The following is an 18,323-nucleotide window of genomic DNA, read 5'->3' as shown; positions in this document are numbered from 1 at the left end:
CAGGCATTCTGCCTTGCAACCCGCCATGAGGGTCATACTGCCGCACTAGTAAAAGCCTTGTGCTTCCTTAAGGGCCTTCCGCTCCGCCACCCGCTTTTTGAAGCGGATCATATCCCGCCTCCGCTCACCACCGTCTACCTTATGCCCCCTCCTGTCCTCCCACATACCCTCCGTTACCTTGATTCGGGCACCGCCGTGCCTCATAGGCAACGCGTATGGCCCTGAAATGCTGCGGACCCCTTGTGCCGTGAAACCACGCACGCGGACTAGTTCCGACGACTGCAGCTCCTCAACCCTCTTCCCGGGCGGGACGTTGATGATTTGCCTTAGTCGGATCAACGGGGTCTTGTCCACCTCCCTAATCCTCAGCTCTGCGACGCCATCCTCCACGTGTTTAAGATCGCCGCCAATCCCAAATTTTCCTTCCCTAAAGCGCTGCCGCCATGCCAATAAGTACCGCCTCGACCGTGGTGGTTCGACGCCGAGTTCTCTGAGCTGGTCGGACGTGAGGGTGAAAAGAGCGTCCCACGTAGGAAATTTGGATGCGTGTTGTTTGAGGCCGCGGCCGATGACCGTCAAGAAGGTTTCGACGTCGGGGACGAGCGGGATTGGTGCTGGGACGAGGGGTAGCTGAGAGTTTGTTGTGGTCTTATGCGCCCATCGCGCTTGTGCTTGGAGCCCGGCGATGGGGGCCGTGGTAGATGCTGTAGAGGCGGAGGGCCGGAGCAGAAGCCCCAAGGCGGATTGTAACCGGAGAGGCTTCATCGGTGTTGTCTGGAGTAGAAACGGCCGTCAGCACCCCCAGTTGTAGGTTTTAAATTCGCATGCATCTTGTCCACCAATTGACCAGCATGGGCGGGGTAAGTACAAGCCCAATCGACGCGGGTTGGACTCACATGTAGAATGAATGCTTCTTTCCTCTGGTGAATGCCGAGCGGCACGCCAGAAGAGGTTGAGACGGCTTGCAGCAATGCGCTCGAGAGCTTGTTCACGCACCTGGAACCGTCTGGCCGAGGGGAGAGTTTTCGCTGTCGCTCCAAAATCTTAAAGTCGGGGCCGCACGATGGCCCAAGCGTCCGTTGTTCTTGGTGGGGGCGACTCTAGCCTATCTAGGAACGCTAGCTTGCCAGTCTAACCAATCACGGCCCGCATTCCCCAAGGCTGCCACTGGCCGTTGCGGGTCCCGTACGGGTGTAAGTTGCCCTTAGCCCTACCAAGGACGTCCTCAGACCTTCTCCTCCCAACACTTTTCCCCTTTACACCACACTCCGCGCTGTGTCTTCACATGCGGTCATCTCTCACCCCCCTCCGATCCACACGCCCATTGAAGGAGACGAGCAAACTGTTTCCAGCGGTCATAAACGGTTATTTGATCAAGTTTCAATTTGATATCAAGTACATTATGATTCCCAACTAGATTTTGAGGGCTTCATATATCTACGCCAGGTCCCACCAATTTAATCACCGCAAGTCTTGCGACTCGCATCATTTGCTCACGGCCATCTCCTGCGTATCATCGCGGCATTTGATATCACCGTCCAACAATAACTTACGACACATTGGGCACAGCTAACCTCACACCCACATCCTAAAATGCCCCGTGCCAAATCGAAGGGGAGATTGGGGACCCAGGGGGCTCGCAACAACAATAACACCGGATTCAATGATATTGCGGCCTTTTTGGAGTGCCTTGAATCAATTCCATCCACGGCTGACGGAGCGAGTCAGCATCCTCTAGTCCGTCCAGCAAAGCGGGCGAAGACGGCCGGGGTCTTGGCATCAGTGACCATTGCGCGAGAGCATTTGGCTGTTACCCTCAGCAGTGCCTCGGGGTATCATGGACCTCCGATTGTATCAAGGCGCGGGGTCGGAGAAATGTTCGACGTTCGGCTTCGTGAGGCAGGACAAGAGGGGCCAATGCCTGGCGAGTGGCAATTACAACTTAAGCCACGAAGCAGTTACCGCACTCGTGGGTTTGTGGTCTTGGTTTCGCTGGGAGAAACCAGGATCTCTGCAGAGTTAAGAGCAGCTTTGCGAGTGGCCGAGGTGCAGGCTTTTGACCCCGGCGAAGAGGGCTGTCTATGGGCTGCGATAGACTTTACTGCACATCAAAACGGGGAGTCAACCGAGTTGAGGATGTCGATTGAAGTCCGATGGAATGGAATGTCGACAGCATGGGGAAGTAAAGGGTGGAATTCGAATCCGCAACAAGCCCTACGAGATGAAATCTTCCAAGTCTGGTATCCGGAGCTTCGTTTGCAAAGCGATGGAGAGGCCCCGTCGTGGTCCCCCCAGGATTTCTACGAGGCCGCTTACGTCCCCGACAAGATTGGAACTGAAGCTGAACTCAATTCCATGGACATCCCGGGCTTGAAAGCGACTCTGTATCCGTTTCAGACCCGGGCAATCCAATGGCTTTTGCAGCGAGAGGGTGTGAAATGGGGTCAAGATCTCTCGAGCAACAAACCAGGCATCCAGCCATACGTTCCGCAAGAAATCACGGAGCCGATTTCCTTTACGGAAGCCGCAGATGTTGATGGCAATGCCTTCTATCTGAGCTCGTTACTCGGGGCGGCTCTCAAAAATACATCGCCCATTCGGCAGCTCCAGGAAATTCGCGGTGGAATTCTCGCCGAGGAGATGGGACTCGGGAAGACACTGGAAATCATCGCATTGATACTCCTGCATCGGCGCCCTGAAGGGCCTGTCATGCTGTTTGATTACTTTTTGGGACGTCAGCTTCTCACAACCTCGGCGACCCTGATTATTGCGCCGACCCCACTGCTCGACCAATGGATTTCTGAGCTGAACAGGCACGCACCGGGCCTCAAAGTCATGATCTATCCGGGAGTCAAGGCGGTATCAAAGGCGAAGGACGATGACGGGCTTTCCGCAGAGAGCCTAGCCGAGCAAGACGTGGTGATCACCACATATGAGGTTCTTCGCAGAGAGATCTGGGCGGCCGCCGACGAGCCAACTCGGTCTCTACGCGGTGAGAAGCAATACGAGCGTATCAGGTCCCCACTAGTGCAGCTCTCTTGGTGGCGAGTGTGCATTGATGAGGCGCAGATGGTTGAGAACTGGACGAATAATGCAGCAAAACTTGCGAGGAAGATTCCTCGGGTCAACGCTTGGGGTGTCACAGGCACACCGGTCAAAGATGATGTCAAGAAAGGTGGGAAAACAACTGCTCTAATCGTATTTTCTGAGAAGGGTACAAACTGACATGATAATTTCAGATCTTCGGGGTTTGCTGCTCTTTCTTCGGCATGAACCGTATGCCTCCAACACCAAGATCTGGAACGCGCTCACTACTTTCGACAAGGACTCATTCCGAAAGATCTTCAATTCGATATCGATGCGCCACAGCAAGAGCCACGTCAGAAATGAGATCGCGATCCCGCAGCAGAGGCGTTATGTCATCACCATGCCGTTCACCGCCGTCGAGGAACAGCATTACCAAGGTCTCGTCTCCCAGCTCGCCGAAACCTGTGGCTTGGACCCGAAGGGGAACCCGCTGCGGGGTGATTGGGACCCGGAAGACCCTGCTATACAGCGCCACATGCGCGTCGCGCTCGACCGACTCCGTCAGACGGTATTGCACCCTGAAGTGGGAGGGCGGAACAGGCGTGCGTTTGGACAAAAGGCCGGCCCGATGCGGACGGTCACTGAGGTCTTGGATGCGATGCTAGAACAAGCCGACACCACGGTGAGGGCGGAGCAGCGCGCACTGCTCTCGGCCAAGGTGGATAAGGGGCAGGTCATCGCTTGTCAAACCCGGGCGGAAGACGCCCTCGCGGTGTGGTCTAAGGTTGTCGAGGAAAGCGTGGAGTTAGAGACTGAACTGCGGGCCCAGTTGAAACTAGAGATTGAGGCAGAGTCGCGCAGAGTGTCGGAAAGGGACGAAGATGAGGAGGGCCACGAGGATGTAACAGCGTTGCGCACCGGAGAGCTTCGTCGCCGGTTACGGTCGGTACTTGAGATTCAGCACCGCGCCATATTCTTTTGCGGGAATGCATACTTCTCGATGAAGTCTAAGGGGGAAACGGTGCCGCCTGATTCGGACGAGTTCAAGGCGCTGGAGGCGAAGGAGGTCGCCGCGTATGACCGAGCTAAGGAGGTGCGAAGAGAGATTCTTCAGGAGGTAAGCTTGGCTTTTTGTCGGACTGATCCAAAATGGAAAATCTAGCCGACTAACAACAGTATAGAGCCATGGAAAAGCAAAGAAATTGATGGAGCGGCTTACCAAGGCAGCACAACAACAAGCCTTCGCGGTTATCCCAGCTTTCGAGGAGATTGACAAGAGCGGGATCGAAACCCGGCGAATTGCGGAAGCCCTCGAGGAGCTCAATGGCGCGTTGGACGATCAAGCTGGTGAGCTTGACAACTGGCGTGAACATGTCATCCAGCTGCTCCTCAAGCCCCTTGTCGACGAGGAAAGCGAGGAAACCACCGGTGAAGAATACGGGGACTCAACCAAGCTACAGGATGAGATTCTGGTGTACCTCCAGGCGCTGCGGATTGCCGTTGCGGACCGGCATGCCGCCATCACGGGGCAGAAGAACTTCCTCGTGGAACACGAGATGAAGGTGGCCGCGCGGATGGCCGCAGCGGGGGAGGGCCCATTCCCGGAAAAGTTTCTCCAGCTCGTTGCGATTTGTGCGAAGATCAAGCCGCCGTTCGCCGAGCGAGACCCCCTGACGTCGATGCGTGGCATTGTTTCTGAACTGCGAGTCCTTGCTGTCCAGCTCCGCAACCAGGTAGCCACAGGGTCCGCTCGAGCTTCCACTGAGCTGGCCTTGGTGACAAACCTGCTGAAGTCGACGCTTGATTATCAGACAGAGCAGACTAAGGCGGCCGTGGCTATGGACAAGGAGATTGAGCGTTTCATGGACATGGTGAACGCACGGATCGAATATTACCGCCAGCTGCAGGAGGTTTCCGACACGGTTGCTGAGTATGAGGGTTCCCTGGAGGCCCCGGCGCTGGAGGCCGCTCTGGAGGAATCGGAGAAACAAGAAGCAAACCTGGAAGAAAAGTTGAACGCTGCCGCGGCAAAGCATCGTTATTGTAAGTTACTGTGACGTGTCTGATTCAAAAAAGAGTACTAGCTAACCGTATACAGTGGTGTTTCTGAAGGAACAAGAGTCCAATTCGGGCGAGCAGCGGATGTGTATCATCTGCCAGTCGGCTTTCTCAGTTGGTGTCCTGACCATCTGCGGTCATCTCTTCTGCAAGGAATGCATCACTCTGTGGTTCCGGGCACACAGAACGTGCCCGATGTGCAAGAAACGCTTGACCCAGTCAAACTTGTACGACATCACCTTGAAACCCCAGCAGCTCAAGGTACATTCGGAAGCGCACGATAGAGGCGGGGACAATCCCAAGCAAACAGACACGGCCCGGCCCGAAAAGGTGTCGACGATCTACTCAGAGTTCCACACGGACAAACTCAACGAGATCAAGGACATTGACCTCGACGGCCCGAGCTTCACCACGAAAGTAGACATGCTAGTCCGCCACCTCCTCTGGCTCCGACAGTCCGACCCGGGAGCCAAGTCCATCGTCTTCTCCCAGTACAAAGAATTCCTCGACGTGCTAGCCCTCGCCTTCCGGCGCTACCGCATCGGGTACACCTCCTTCGAAAAGGCCAACGGCATCGCCAGCTTCAAAGAAGACCCAGGCACCGAGGTCTTCCTCCTGCACGCGCGCGCCCACGCCAGCGGCCTCAATCTCGTCAATGCCAGCCACGTGTTCCTGTGCGAGCCGCTGCTCAACACGGCGCTGGAGCTGCAGGCCATCGCGCGTGTCGACCGTATCGGCCAGGAGAGCGAGACCACCGTGTGGCTGTACATTGTCGAGGGCACCGTCGAGGAGTCCATCCACCGCCTGTCAGTGCAGCGGCGTATGGAGCATATGGGACGTCAGAATACCAACACTAACAACAACAACCACACCACCAACAACAGCCCAGACAAAGGCAAATCCAAGGATCCAACCCCCGAGTTACTAGACGCCAAACTCGACGAAGCCAACGCACTCGAGATGCAGCAGGCACATCTGTCGAAACTGATGGGCAAGGACGGGATCTCGGGGGAGGCGGTGGACAAGGCGGATTTGTGGACGTGTTTGTTTGGACACTTGCACTCGGAGAAAGATGGGGGTGGTGGGAGGAGTGTGGGTGGGGAAGGGGCTGCGCGGCCGGTGAGTTTGTCTACGAGGCGGTTTTTGGCTGTGGAGGCGGCGGAGGAAAGGATGGAGGGTCGTAAGTCGTAGATGGGGGGTCATACTTTTTCAGGCTTTTGAGGGGGAAGGGGGTACAAGGGGTTAATGTGTGTGTCTTGACAACTTTTTAGACTTGAGGCGTTGCGGCGTTGTATATATTTGTATGGCTAAGACTTCAAATAAGGACAAAAAGCGTGATTTAGAGTTCATTTCCCCCACCCGATCAATGTTGCAGATGCGATCTAATTTGTGACTGGATTTCAGATGGCTTCGAGTGTACCGTACCCGTCTGACGTATTCGAAGGACCCCTAGGAATAAGATAAGAAGAATCCAGAAACCATCTTTAATTATATTTTTGAGAAAGTAGAGGACAATCACATATTACACAGCACGACTACACAACAGGTACACATCCATGCAAAACGGATTCTCATACGTTAAAGTAAACCCAATATTTTACCCATATTATAAACCTATACCACCCATTGCACACCCTCGACCAATACCCATGATCCCATGTACCAATCCCATACCTATCCTATAAAGCCCCCAAAAATATAACCCCCCACCCCCCAAACAAGCCCAGAAAGCCAGAAAGCCAGAAAACCAGAAAACCATAAAGCCAGAGAGAAAGATCACCTCCCCCTACCACCCAACCCCTCCCCCTTCCTAGCGACCTCCCTCCTCGGCAACACCTCCACCTCCCTACTCAACAATTTCCTCAACTCCGGCGTGAGCACCCTTTCCGGTTGCTTTGGCTTTTGCTGGTCCTTTGGCGGTGACTGTTGCGCGGGTGCTTTGCCAGTGTTCTTCTTCGCATTATTACTACTACCACCACTTGCGTTTGCGCTTGCACTAGTACTCCCGCTTCCGCTCCCGCTGGCGACTTCGCTCTGGGGTACGGGTTGGGTAGAAGCACCTTCACTGTCAGTGACAGCTGACTCGGATGGCGGTGGTTGCGAGATGCGCCGCCGGGGTGCTGGGAAATTATCCTTTTTGTCGATGGCGTCGACGAGGCGATGGAAGCGTCTGAAGAGGGCCTCGGCGCGGATGAGTGTTGATTCGAGGTCGATTGTGGTGGAGAGTTCGTTGACTGTGAGATGGTCAGCGGGACAAGCAGAGGTCAAGGAAGGAAGAGGTAGCGTTGATTCGAGAAGCAAAGAAAGATGAGGGGGGTGGGATTGGGACATACTGTACTTGAGCACCTCATCAAAGTGCTTCAGATGCGTCATAATCACATCGCGATGTTTCTCCAAGATAGCCAGGGCGACAAACAAATGGAAACTACTGCTCAAATAATCCGTCCACAGCACCTCCCACAAATGCAGCACATCCATCCAGTCAAACTCGCGTTTATACCACACCAGCAGCATGCGGAAGAAGAAGAAGAAATTCGTGCTATCCGCCGACTCAAGGTGCGCGTACAGCTTGGGATCCATAAACTGCACGAGGTGGTCGAGCGCAAGTAGCTGGCCGCGCATGCCGGACTGGTCGCGGAGGAAATTGCGCTCCATGCGGTCCATGAAACACTTGAAGCCCCAGAAGGCCAGGGCGTCGTCCTGGAGGACGGCGTAGATGGGGGCGAGCAGGTCAGACATGCCCTGGACGTATCCCAGGTCGCGGTTGTACTCGTTGTAGGTGAGTAGCATGTCCTTCAGCTGTTCCATGTGCACGTTGGTGCCGACGGCGGCGAAGGGGGAGTCCGGATCGGGGTGGGGGATGTCCTCCCCGGCGAAGATCGGGACGTTGCGGTCGGTGCGGTGGACATCTTTTTCTGGGGCGAGTTAGTCTTTTGCTTAAACACGGAAAATGAAGATGAAAAAAAAAAAAAAAAGACAACAATAGCAAAAGAAACCTACCAATCCGCCCCCGTTGCTCCCTCCACCACTCGCCCTCCTCACCCTCACCACCCTTATCGATCTGCCGCTCCCACCAAGCACCCTTAAGCTTGATATAAGCATCCCTCAACGATGCAGCCTGCGCCTTACGCTCATCCGCCGTGCTATACCACTCATACACACCCAGCAGAAACAACCAAGCCTCCTTCCGCACGCCGTCATCCGGGTCGAGCCCACCATGAAACACACGTTCCTTGACCTCGTCAACAGTAACAGACAACCGCCCCGTCCGCGGATCAAAAAACGTCTTCCACTCCTTCAGCGTGACCGTCTTCCTCAGCTGTTCCAGCGTCAGGCTGCTGGTACTGTCGAGCAGCTCAAACTCCCCGACGTCCGTGTCCTCAAGCTCCATGACCTCGCGCGCAGTCCATATCCGCTGGTTCCGGTCGCGCTCGCTCTGCTCGGCGATGCCCATAGCCCACCGGGCGAGGTAGATGCGCGCGCTATCAAACTCCTCTTGGAGTGTCTGCACTTCCGGGTTGATCATCAGCCGCCTGACCTGCGGCGGCATGCGCGGGTTGTCCAGCACGTCCTGCGCCGCTTGCCGCGTGAAGGTGGTCACCTTGCTGAACTTTTCCATGATATTCCACCCGGTCTCCTTGACGAATTTCATGAACGGATCCATGCCGCCGTCTCTGTTGTTCCCGGCAGCAGCAGCTGCACCTCTCGATGGCCCCGGGACACCAACCCCCTGCGCACCACCGCTAACGGCTGTATTATAACTCCCCCCACCCTTCCCCCCAAACGCCAAACTATCCTCCTCACTCGGCTCCAACAAATACACATTCGGCTCCGCCACACTCCTCTCCACAGCCACATACCTCTTCAACCACCTCAACACCTCATCCCCGCCCCAAAACATCTCCCCCCCTTCCCCAAACGGATCAAACCTATCCCTCGCCCGCCGCTTCTTAGCCAACATCGTACTCTGACACTCATTATCATGAAAAAACAGCGGCGGGAACGAATCCCCCGCGCGCGAATTAATAATCACACTCCCGTACCACCACCCCACGCTCGGCGGACGCACTAGCAAGCTATAAACGGCGGACACGGGTACGGCGAAGGCATAGTGCCCCGCGCCGGAGCCGGGGTGGGAAGTGACGGTGGGTGGCGGGGGGACGAGGTAGGATTGTTTGGGCGGGGAGTCGGCGTCGCAGAGGTCGACTTTGACGTAGATGGAGGCGGCGTCGCCGAGGGCGGATTCGGGGAGCCAGGCGAGGAGGAGGTCGGAGGAGGATGGGCCGCTTGGGCCGCCTGGTCGGGGGTTGTGGGAGCTGGAGGGGGATAGGGGGAGGGGGGCGAAGGAGGAAGAGGAGGAAGACGTGGGACGGTCGTTGGTTGTGGTTGTGGTTGTTGCTGTAGCTGGGCGTTTCTGTTGCAACAGGGCAATGTAACCGGGGATGTTGTCGCGGGCGGAGGGTGTCGGGTGGACGTAGACCTTGGACTTGGAGAAGAGTAGCTTGACGCCGCGGCCGGTTTCGGTGTGGGTGATGGTGTCGTAGTCACCTTCTTCGTCGTCGCTCATGGCGTACAAGCTTCCCGAAGGAGAGGCTGGACGAGGTGGATGGGAGATGGTCGAGAAGGAGGAGGTTGTGGTCGGTTGTTGCGACGAGGCTTGAGATGACAGCTGCGAGGGCTGGGGCTGTGACGGCGGCTGTTGTGATGGATTTTGATTTTGGGCAGACGACAGTTGTTGTTGTTGCGTGGACGACACCAAATTTGACGACGACGACGACGGCGGCGGCAACGACGTCATTATCGGGATCCGGGTCATGTTTGTCGATAAAGCTTGTAGCGTACAACCGTAGCTAAAGCAGCTCTGCTGACTGCCCGCTGCGGCGCTAAACGGGCTGCTCTCAATTGGGGATTGCCTTGCAGACTGCCTGATGCCGTTCTTTGTGGCCCGCACGGGGACTGAAGCGGGATGTTGGGTGCGTGATGGAGGCTATGACAATGAGCGCATGCCCTAGCTAGTGCTGTGTTGGTGCAGGTGGTGTCAGGTGGGTTTTAAGCGGCGTGGCATGTGCTGAGCGACCCCGCGGTCGATGATGCAGCTGAAGGCGGGGCGCTAACGAAGTACCAGTACTTATCTCACATACCAGATTTGGTCAAGTTCTTAGTACTGATACCTCCACTAGCCCGCTCATGACAAAGCGCATTCGAGACTTTGCCCCTGACGCGTAACGGCCCGTCGTCATCTGCACCAAAACAGATATCACTGAAAATTCACAGTCTGCCAGATTGCAACTAGGATTAATTTTGAAATATGTTTTAGAAAAAGTGGCACAAAACAGAAGAGTTGGGGTAATGTGATTATGGTGAAACTTAATATGTCCAGCTGCCTTATATACCTATCACGTCTTCCTTTCCTACTCCTTCGAACCTCTGCTCCAAAACGTCTAGTCCTGGGCATCGCCTGACTCCAATGGATGTCCCCGCCGAAACTAATCTGTGATGCTCGCTCCGATGTAGCCACGACACCACCAGATATCCTCCCCGCACTCGTACTGAGGACGCGCAACCTTGCCCCAAGCTTGCTACTCCAGATGCACATCCTTAGCGTACCGTACGTAAACAGATCCAGAGGGCAAGGGCTTCAATGATACCTGACGTTGGCAACCCATTGACCCGTTCATCCATTGACCTGTTGGCCCGTTGATCTGCTCACCGCTAAACCCCTCCATCGTCGAATTCTTCACACCCACTCTACTAATCTCCTCATCGTGGCCGTGGCCCACTCGGCAACCCCCCTCTAGGCCCACTCGGAAGTCCATAACTCCTCCCTCCACCCCCCGCGCCAGTCCCCGGGCCCGCGTAATCAAGCCCCCCATCCGCCCAAGGCGCGTTCGCACTCATCACCGGCCGACTCCCCTGTCTCCCACCTTGCGAGCCATATCCCCCATCACCACCACCACCACCACCACCTCCTCCTCCTCCTTGTTGTCCTTGACTCCCCCAACCCCATCTATTCCCCGACGCCTGCGATGACGCTTGCTGTGGCTGTTGACTCCCAGGTGGCTGGAACGGTCCGCCAGTGCCCGGGCTAGTCGTCCTAGCACCGCCACCCCATAGTCTCTGCTTCAACTTCTCCTGCGCAGTCCCACCACCACCACCCGCCGACGGGCTCACCGCGTCGGTCCTCCCACTCCCAGGCGGCTGGTAACTCCCCGCCCGCTGTCCCGCCAGCCCGGGTCGTTGCCCAACATCACCAGCACCACCGCCCGCAGCAAATGGATTCCGACTATTCACAAACTGCCCTCGTCCACCACCAGCACCACCAGCATTATTCCCCCCACCATCCCCCCATAAACTACTCAACCCCTGCTGCCCCTGCCCCTGGCCCTGCTGCCCACCCCCAAACCCCCCATACCGCCCACTATTCGCAAAAACCGTCTGCTGCTGCTGCTGTTGCGCAACAGGCGGCGGCGCGCGCGGATCAGGCGGCAGCCAGCTAGGCAAGGGCTGCTGCGGGGCCTTTTCGGCGTAGTAGCCGCGCAGGACACGGCAGACGTGGGTGTCGTCGTCGGTGTCGCCGTCGGATTCGCCGCCGAAATAGGTGCGTTGGAATTTGGAGATGTTGGAGGATGCGTTGGTTAGGAGACCTTTGTACCACGAGGCCATGGTCGGTGGTTAACCGAGGGATCGCCAGGTGAGATGACAGATGTGTGTGTGTTGATTATCTCGGGGTGGTAGGGGGGTTCGGATGGACTAGGTAGTTCGGAGAGAACGGCTGTCGTTGTTGAGAACGGGAACGGTGACAGTGTTGGGAGAGTGTGGAAGGATCGTCGAGCGGCGGTGACCGACTGAATTGAAGGGGCCGTTTCGGTTTCGGTTGGGGAAAATGCGATCGCTGCGGCGAAGGGGTCGGAGTGCGGTAGCCTTTGCGCAGATGGAAGCCCGTCGCTCTGTGAGCTCCTTATAGCGTTCGAAGTAGAGTAACGTTCGCGCGCAAGCTACCTGTGATGTTATCCGTCTGGATTGTCTTGTTTCGCGGAACAGAGAGCTCTTGGGTGTAAGTTGAATTGTCGAAGCCTGGTCGGGGCACTTCCTTGTCGCATTTCAAGGGGCGTTTCGTCTTGTGGGGTTCTCAAGAGAAGGACCCATAATTATGTCACCTTAAATAACCCTGAGATCACAGCAATAACCCTGGCGCGCCTGGCAACATCGAACAAGCTATTCGGGAGGAGTGTGGTCTTAGGTGGACTTGAACTCGAGATAGATCTAGCTAGCAAGCCATTTAGTCCAGGATGGGGGCAGAAATTAATTCCCTATATTGGGTGCATATTCTCAAGTCCAAAGCCCGGACCAACCCATGCTTGATGAATTATCAGGAACTGACACGGCGCCGCCGAAGGACACAATAAGCCGACGATTACCAAAACCCAAGCGCCTAGAATGCAAGCAGTTTCGCCCGCTCTGTTTCCCTCTCCACTTCCAACTCTTTCCGCTTCCGTGCCGCAGGCTTGACCGCCTTGCCCCTCTTCCGCTTGTCGCCCGCCTTCTTCTTCTTGACGTCTTCCTCATCGTCATCCTCCCCATCACTGTCCTCCTCGTCATCGTCTTCCTGGTCGTCGTCCTCATCGCTACCCAACCAATCCTCAATGTCGGCCAGCTCCTCATCACTCTCGTCGAAGTCGGAGACATACTCCACCGCGCCGTCCTCCTCCTCTTCATCCTCCTCTTCCACCTCCTTCTCAAGCTCCTCCTCCGACTCGGCCTCCTCCTCTTCATCCTCAACGCCCTTGTCCATGTCCTTGTCACGGACACCCTCGCCCTCCGTCTCGAGCGCATTCAAAACCTTCTTCCAGATATTGGCGTTGCAGTTAAGCGGCATGTCACCGTACGCGCCCTGCCGCAGCCGCTCAAGGAGCTCCCTCTCGATCGTCCGTTCCAGCTTCGCCGCCATCAACGCCTTGCGCTCGCGGGCTTCCTCGCGGTGCTTGATCTTGGGCGCCATTTTCGGCACTAGCCGTTCCCCGAGTCGGGCCTCCTCGGCCGCTATCCTGCGCATGCGCGTCGCTACTTGGACTAGTCGGGTGAGACGTTGCTTGCACTTGTGGAGGAGGAACTTGGGGAAGTATTGGAGTCGGCTCTCGATCTGCTGGAGCGCTTCTTGGTAGTTCTTGGAAAGCTTGATCTTTTCCCACCATTTCGACGGCATGTGCGATCGTTCGATCTGGGATTGGCCGGCCGGTTAGTAGTTGTCGTCCTATTACCCATCGGAGTTGCGCAGAGCCTACGGTTTTGATATAGAGATAGATAGTCCCCTTAGGGGACGTCCTTATCGTCGCATAACGGCTGTTGGCGAGGGGGCAACTTTGCCGGTTGCAGAGACCGCTGACCTGTTTTCGTAGTTAGCGGATGGTCGCCGTTCGTTGAAGCTCAAGAAGGTGCGTACCGAGTATTCATTCCTGCAAAAGTTGTTTCCTTTGGTGGTTCTACAAAGTGTTAGAGACAAGTTGGGGATGATCAGCGAGCGGCGACGCCTACTTGAGCTTGAAAGCGCAGAATTGTTCTATGGGCCAGGTTAGCTGGGCATCCACGTGCCGTCGGCTCAAGCAACAACTCACGATTTATGATCTGCCACACGATTTCGTCAGACATGGTGCCGTCTCGGGTGAATGTCGCAAAAACATATATGGCTTTCGAGTATTTGTTGAATAAGTTGCGGCAACAATGCCTCGATGCACGTCCGTTTCTCAATATTGGAGGGGCTACAGATGCGATTCTGAAAAAAAATCTGGGGACTCGAAGTTTTGGTCCAGGGACTGGCCTGTGCTACGAATTTTTATCTTATCGCTGATGAACCCCTGGCCAGCCAATCACCGTCGCCATAACTTGGCATGGTTCTTGTCCTTCAATTTGTCGCGAAACTACCTAGATACTTGCAGCATCTCTTTTCCAAGAGACATTCTTGATTGTCCCTTGAGTCAATGTTCCGCTATGCGCTGAGGAGAGCATTTACCCAGCGGCAGCGGGGCCCAAATTTTGTGCGAGCGCCTTTTCGAGCGCCTTTTCGAGCGCCAACGTTACCTCGTTCTCATCGTTTCATTCATGACTCCAGCAACGATATCCCATCAATCCAGGGGGATATATCATTCACGAGCAATGACACCATATATGCCCTCTCCTCAGGCGCCGGGCGGGCTGGTATAGCCGTCATTCGTGTTTCCGGCCCCGGATGTCTTGATGTCTGTTTTCTTCACAATTCTTTTCACCTTCCTTACCGTGCTCTTATACCGTTACTCACACCCGACAGGTTTACAAGGGGCTGTGTCCGGCCAAGCCTACTCCTCGGCCACGATATGCCGGGGTACGGACCCTTTTCGAACCGGAGCAGGCCGATAACAAGGCCAATGGCAATGTAATCGATTCAGAAGCCCTTGTTCTGTACTTCCCCGGACCGAAAACCGTCACAGGGGAAGACGTCCTTGAGCTCCACGTTCACGGAGGCACTGCCACCGTAAAAGCTGTCCTTTCCGCGGTACGAAAAACCTCGCCGTCGGGAGATGTCCGTTACGCCGAGCCCGGCGAGTTCACAAAACGGGCCTTCATCAACGGACGCCTGGACCTCGCTCAGGTTGAGTCTCTAGGTGACACACTGGCGGCTGAAACCGAACACCAGCGACGAGCAGCTGTCCGAGGCACCTCGGGCACACTTGGAGCGACCTACGATGGCTGGCGAGAGACATTACTGCTCGCTCGCGGAGAGATCGAGGCACTCATCGACTTCTCTGAGGACCAGCATTTTGACGAGTCACCTGTGGAGCTGCTCGCCAACGTGCGAAAGTTGGTTGAGGAGATATTGGACTCGATCCAGCTTCACAAGCTAGGGAGTCAGCGCAGCGAGCTTCTTCGGAACGGAATTCGCATTGCTCTGCTTGGGCCGCCAAACGCGGGCAAAAGCTCGTTGATGAACCAGATTATGGGCCGCGAGGCATCCATTGTGTCGTCAGAAGCCGGTACGACGAGGGATATTGTCGAGGCGAGCCTTGATATCCGGGGATATCTCTGTGCCTTCGCAGATACGGCGGGCATCCGGACCAAGACGTCAAACTCCTCTTCCACGCAGGCCGATGGTATCACAGCATCTTCCATCGGCGCCATCGAACAGGAAGGAATTCGGAGAGCCCGACAAAAGGCCCTCGACTCGGACGTCATCATTGTATTAGCCTCGGTTGAACCGACCGAATCTGGGAGGGAATATCGAATTAGTTACGACGCCGAGACGCTCCGACTCGCAGCAAATGCGCAGCAGTGCATCGTGGCGGTCAACAAGGCTGACGTGGTTCACCACGAGTCACTTAAGCGGCTCATACAAGATTTCAAATCGACGGCATTGACGGCTATCGGCGGCATGCGCGACGTCGAGCCGCTGACCATCTCCTGCAAGGCTGCTGCTGGTGTTGCTGCAGGTGCAGGTTCTCCTGCACGGCTGACTCCTCCTACCGACAAAAACGACCCCCAAGACCGCGGCAAGAACCACGACGCGGGCGGGATCCATGCACTCACGGAGAAGCTGGCCCAATCATTTTCCCAGCTCACCTCCTTGCCGGATGACATGCAGCACCTGCTCGGTGTCACGGAGCGGCAGAACCAGCTCCTCGGCGAGTGCGAGCAGCACCTCAGAGATTTCATGGGTGTGGCACAGAAGACCGACCCCTTGGGCGGCGAGCCCGATGTCGTCCTCGCCGCGGAACATTTGCGCCTCGCCGCGCTTCCGCTGGCATCCATCACAGGGCGTGGCGGGTCTGGTGATGTAGAGGAGGTGTTGGGTGTGATTTTTGAGAAGTATGTCCGAACCACGTTTTGATATCGATTTAACCCCACTTTCCTTTTACTCGCACATTTGGGAGGTTTTTTTACCGAAGGCGTTTGACGACTAATCAATTCCGAGCAGATTCTGTGTGGGGAAATAATTGATTGTGTCGTGTAACCATGTATACCTAACAAAAGAGAAAACAAGGGGAAAATAATCGAAATCTAATCCATCCATCGGCGAACTAAACCAGCTAGCCCGCCATCCACCACCGCCACCTCCCCCGTGTCGTACCCGTTAAATCATCAAGTCGTACAGTGAATGATACATGATCCTCCCCTTCCCGTCTATCCCGCGCCGCGCAATGCCAGAAGCAGAAACGACAACTCCTCCTCTACCCCTGACTGCCCGGACTCAACCCCTGACCTCCGCGTCTATATGCCCACCCGCCCATGATCGTACAAATGCCAGTCCCGTCTAAGTGTTGTCTATGCCTTGGTCTATCCCAACTCCCGAGAGATGCGCCCCCATGATGAATGGGAGAAATGGCGAAGAAGAAGGAAGAAAGGAAAATCTCGTGAGAGATGCGTCTGGAAAAGCAGAACCGAAGAGAGAAAAAAAGAAAGAAAGGAAATCTAAGGCCGAAGAAAGAGAAAAAAAGGCAGTTGCCCACTCGCTCGCTCGCTCCCCTTGTTGTCGATTACTCCTCGGGCTCTTTGGAAAAGACGGCTACCGGTAGCCTCTTGGCATTGGACGTTGAGTAGTAGTGGTTGGTGGATGTCGTCGATTTCGTGTGTGCGATTAAAAAAGGGACGGTTTCTTTTTGCTCAAAATGACTCCAGAGAAGCGGAAAGGTTGGCGACAATCCCCGTGTTGGGGGCTTAGTGCTGCTTGTTGGTCTCCTCGTCGTCCTTGTCATCCCTGATGAAGTTTGTGTTAGTATTTCTGTGATTTCAAGGGGGATGTGGGGGGAAGCGGCAGATTGAAAACTCACTTGTTGTAGCCGGATCGGCCAAAGTTGACGAGCTTGTTCTCCTCATCATCGTCGGAGTTGCCCCTGAACGAGATATGTTAGTTATGTGGAGATGAATGTGAAAGGCTTGGCGACTCACTTGTTGTAGCCGGAGCGGCCAAAGTTGACCGGGGCGCTGGTGGTGAAGAAGGTAGTGGCAGCCATTGTATTGGTTTTGGTTGGAATTGGTAAAATAGGGTTTGTAGGTGATGTGGTGTTGTTAGTTTGTGTTGTTGGTGGTGATGGTGGTGAGAGAAGCGTGCTGGTGTTTAGTTCAAGTAGAGCTTAGTATTGCTTGTCAGGATGAGGTTCTTGATGCTGATGATGATAATGAAAGATAACTCCCTGAAACCGGGCATCACGGGGAACTTATATAGATGATTGAGGCATTGCCATTGACTTCTAAACGCCTACATACACATTGGCCCATCACCAATCCGCGTTCGACTCGCCCTGTCGGCGTTTGCGGCGATGCCTCATGGCCCCCAGGACAGTGTGGATGACATAAGGCTTGCTACTCACGTCTCACCTGCCATCCCCACATGGCAGGGAGGTATTTCGAGATCCTGCTAGCAGGTACCGGATGCCTCAGAGCCTCTCGGGGTCTGGACGCACCCTAGGGTGTGATGCGGTTCTGCTATCCGGACCAGTGGAGGTATGTACACACAGCAGACAAGGACTGCGGACCAGCGGTGTGAGACGAATACTGAACAGAATGATACATCTTGAGGGGGCGGAATTGGAAAAACGGGGGTGTGAAGGAGATGCAGCGCCCCCGAGCCGCAAGATCCGAAGGCCTGGGCATGCAGGGTACAGAGTGTGTGTGGTGTGGTGATCTCCAACCGAGCCCGGGACTGAGCTCTCGGTCGTGATTGTTTCTGCATGTGTTTGTATGAAACAGGCAGTTGAGACAGGCCAAAAACGGCTTTGTGGGGGCTGAATTTAGGACTTGGGATGCTCGAGGACCACTCAACGACCGGGCGCTTGAGCCACTCTTAGGGCTGAGCTGCTGCTGCCGGGGCAAAAAGTTGGATGCCTGGCCGCTGTGTCAGCGCCAATTCGGGCTTTGCACAAGACCCTTTCCCACCAATCCGCGCCCGTCCCAGGGTTTCCATTCGCTGACAAAGTTTACCGCTCGGCCTAGGCATCCCGTTTTCTTGGGCTTCTTTTCGTGGAACAGAAGCTTTGTCGTCGTTTGTTCGCTTCCAGTAAGTTCTTCGTATGGTGTTCTTAGCCTGTCGACCAACATGTCGACAAGCTCCCAGACACACCATTCTATTCTCTGTTTTTACCCTAGTCGCGGTGGAGTTCGTGTCGCCAGATTTAGCTCAGGGCGCCGACAACGAACACCTTGAAGTCGATACGGCAGGCTCGGGATTGGATCAGGTTCCGCAACAAGCGATCGCGAAGCAACCTGGAAGTGAC

General features: G+C 55.5%; 6 protein-coding genes across 6 annotated transcripts; 2 read left to right on the top strand and 4 right to left on the bottom strand.

The window, feature by feature from the left end:
* Positions 1-45: 45 nt before the first annotated feature.
* On the bottom strand, positions 46-765 carry C8A04DRAFT_23939 (IGR protein motif-domain-containing protein; the record flags this gene model as incomplete). Its single annotated transcript, XM_062778884.1, has 1 exon — positions 46-765. One exon carries the CDS (start codon positions 763-765, stop codon positions 46-48), a length of 720 nt encoding a protein of 239 aa, XP_062641513.1.
* Positions 766-1,593: 828 nt separating this feature from the next.
* On the top strand, positions 1,594-6,276 carry C8A04DRAFT_8559 (putative ATP-dependent helicase IRC20; the record flags this gene model as incomplete). The annotated part of the gene is made up of 4 exons (XM_062785159.1): positions 1,594-3,175; positions 3,240-4,144; positions 4,209-5,070; positions 5,126-6,276. 4 exons carry the CDS (start codon positions 1,594-1,596, stop codon positions 6,274-6,276), a joined length of 4,500 nt encoding a protein of 1,499 aa, XP_062641512.1.
* Positions 6,277-6,861: 585 nt separating this feature from the next.
* C8A04DRAFT_8516 (uncharacterized protein) lies at positions 6,862-11,748 on the bottom strand (the record flags this gene model as incomplete). Its single annotated transcript, XM_062785146.1, has 5 exons — positions 6,862-7,087; positions 7,169-7,319; positions 7,419-8,000; positions 8,086-9,960; positions 10,866-11,748. The coding sequence occupies 5 exons, from the start codon at positions 11,746-11,748 to the stop codon at positions 6,862-6,864; spliced, it is 3,717 nt and encodes a 1,238-aa protein (XP_062641511.1).
* Positions 11,749-12,517: 769 nt separating this feature from the next.
* Positions 12,518-13,731, bottom strand: C8A04DRAFT_23935 (protein MAK16; the record flags this gene model as incomplete). The annotated part of the gene is made up of 5 exons (XM_062778883.1): positions 12,518-13,303; positions 13,368-13,469; positions 13,526-13,565; positions 13,618-13,642; positions 13,698-13,731. 5 exons carry the CDS (start codon positions 13,729-13,731, stop codon positions 12,518-12,520), a joined length of 987 nt encoding a protein of 328 aa, XP_062641510.1.
* A 329-nt stretch (positions 13,732-14,060) lies between these two features.
* Positions 14,061-15,940, top strand: C8A04DRAFT_8557 (GTP-binding protein TrmE N-terminus-domain-containing protein; the record flags this gene model as incomplete). The annotated part of the gene is made up of 3 exons (XM_062785158.1): positions 14,061-14,318; positions 14,387-15,542; positions 15,597-15,940. The coding sequence occupies 3 exons, from the start codon at positions 14,061-14,063 to the stop codon at positions 15,938-15,940; spliced, it is 1,758 nt and encodes a 585-aa protein (XP_062641509.1).
* An 827-nt stretch (positions 15,941-16,767) lies between these two features.
* Positions 16,768-17,063, bottom strand: C8A04DRAFT_23933 (uncharacterized protein; the record flags this gene model as incomplete). Its single annotated transcript, XM_062778882.1, has 3 exons — positions 16,768-16,807; positions 16,881-16,943; positions 16,999-17,063. 3 exons carry the CDS (start codon positions 17,061-17,063, stop codon positions 16,768-16,770), a joined length of 168 nt encoding a protein of 55 aa, XP_062641508.1.
* Between the last annotated feature and the right edge of the window lie 1,260 nt (positions 17,064-18,323).

This window comes from Dichotomopilus funicola (assembly GCF_033296635.1).
Source record: "Dichotomopilus funicola strain CBS 141.50 unplaced genomic scaffold C8A04scaffold_1, whole genome shotgun sequence".
In the NCBI taxonomy this organism is placed as follows: Eukaryota; Fungi; Ascomycota; class Sordariomycetes; order Sordariales; family Chaetomiaceae; genus Dichotomopilus; species Dichotomopilus funicola.
Note: the sequence above shows the minus strand (reverse complement) of the source record. Positions and strands in the feature narration are given on the sequence as shown.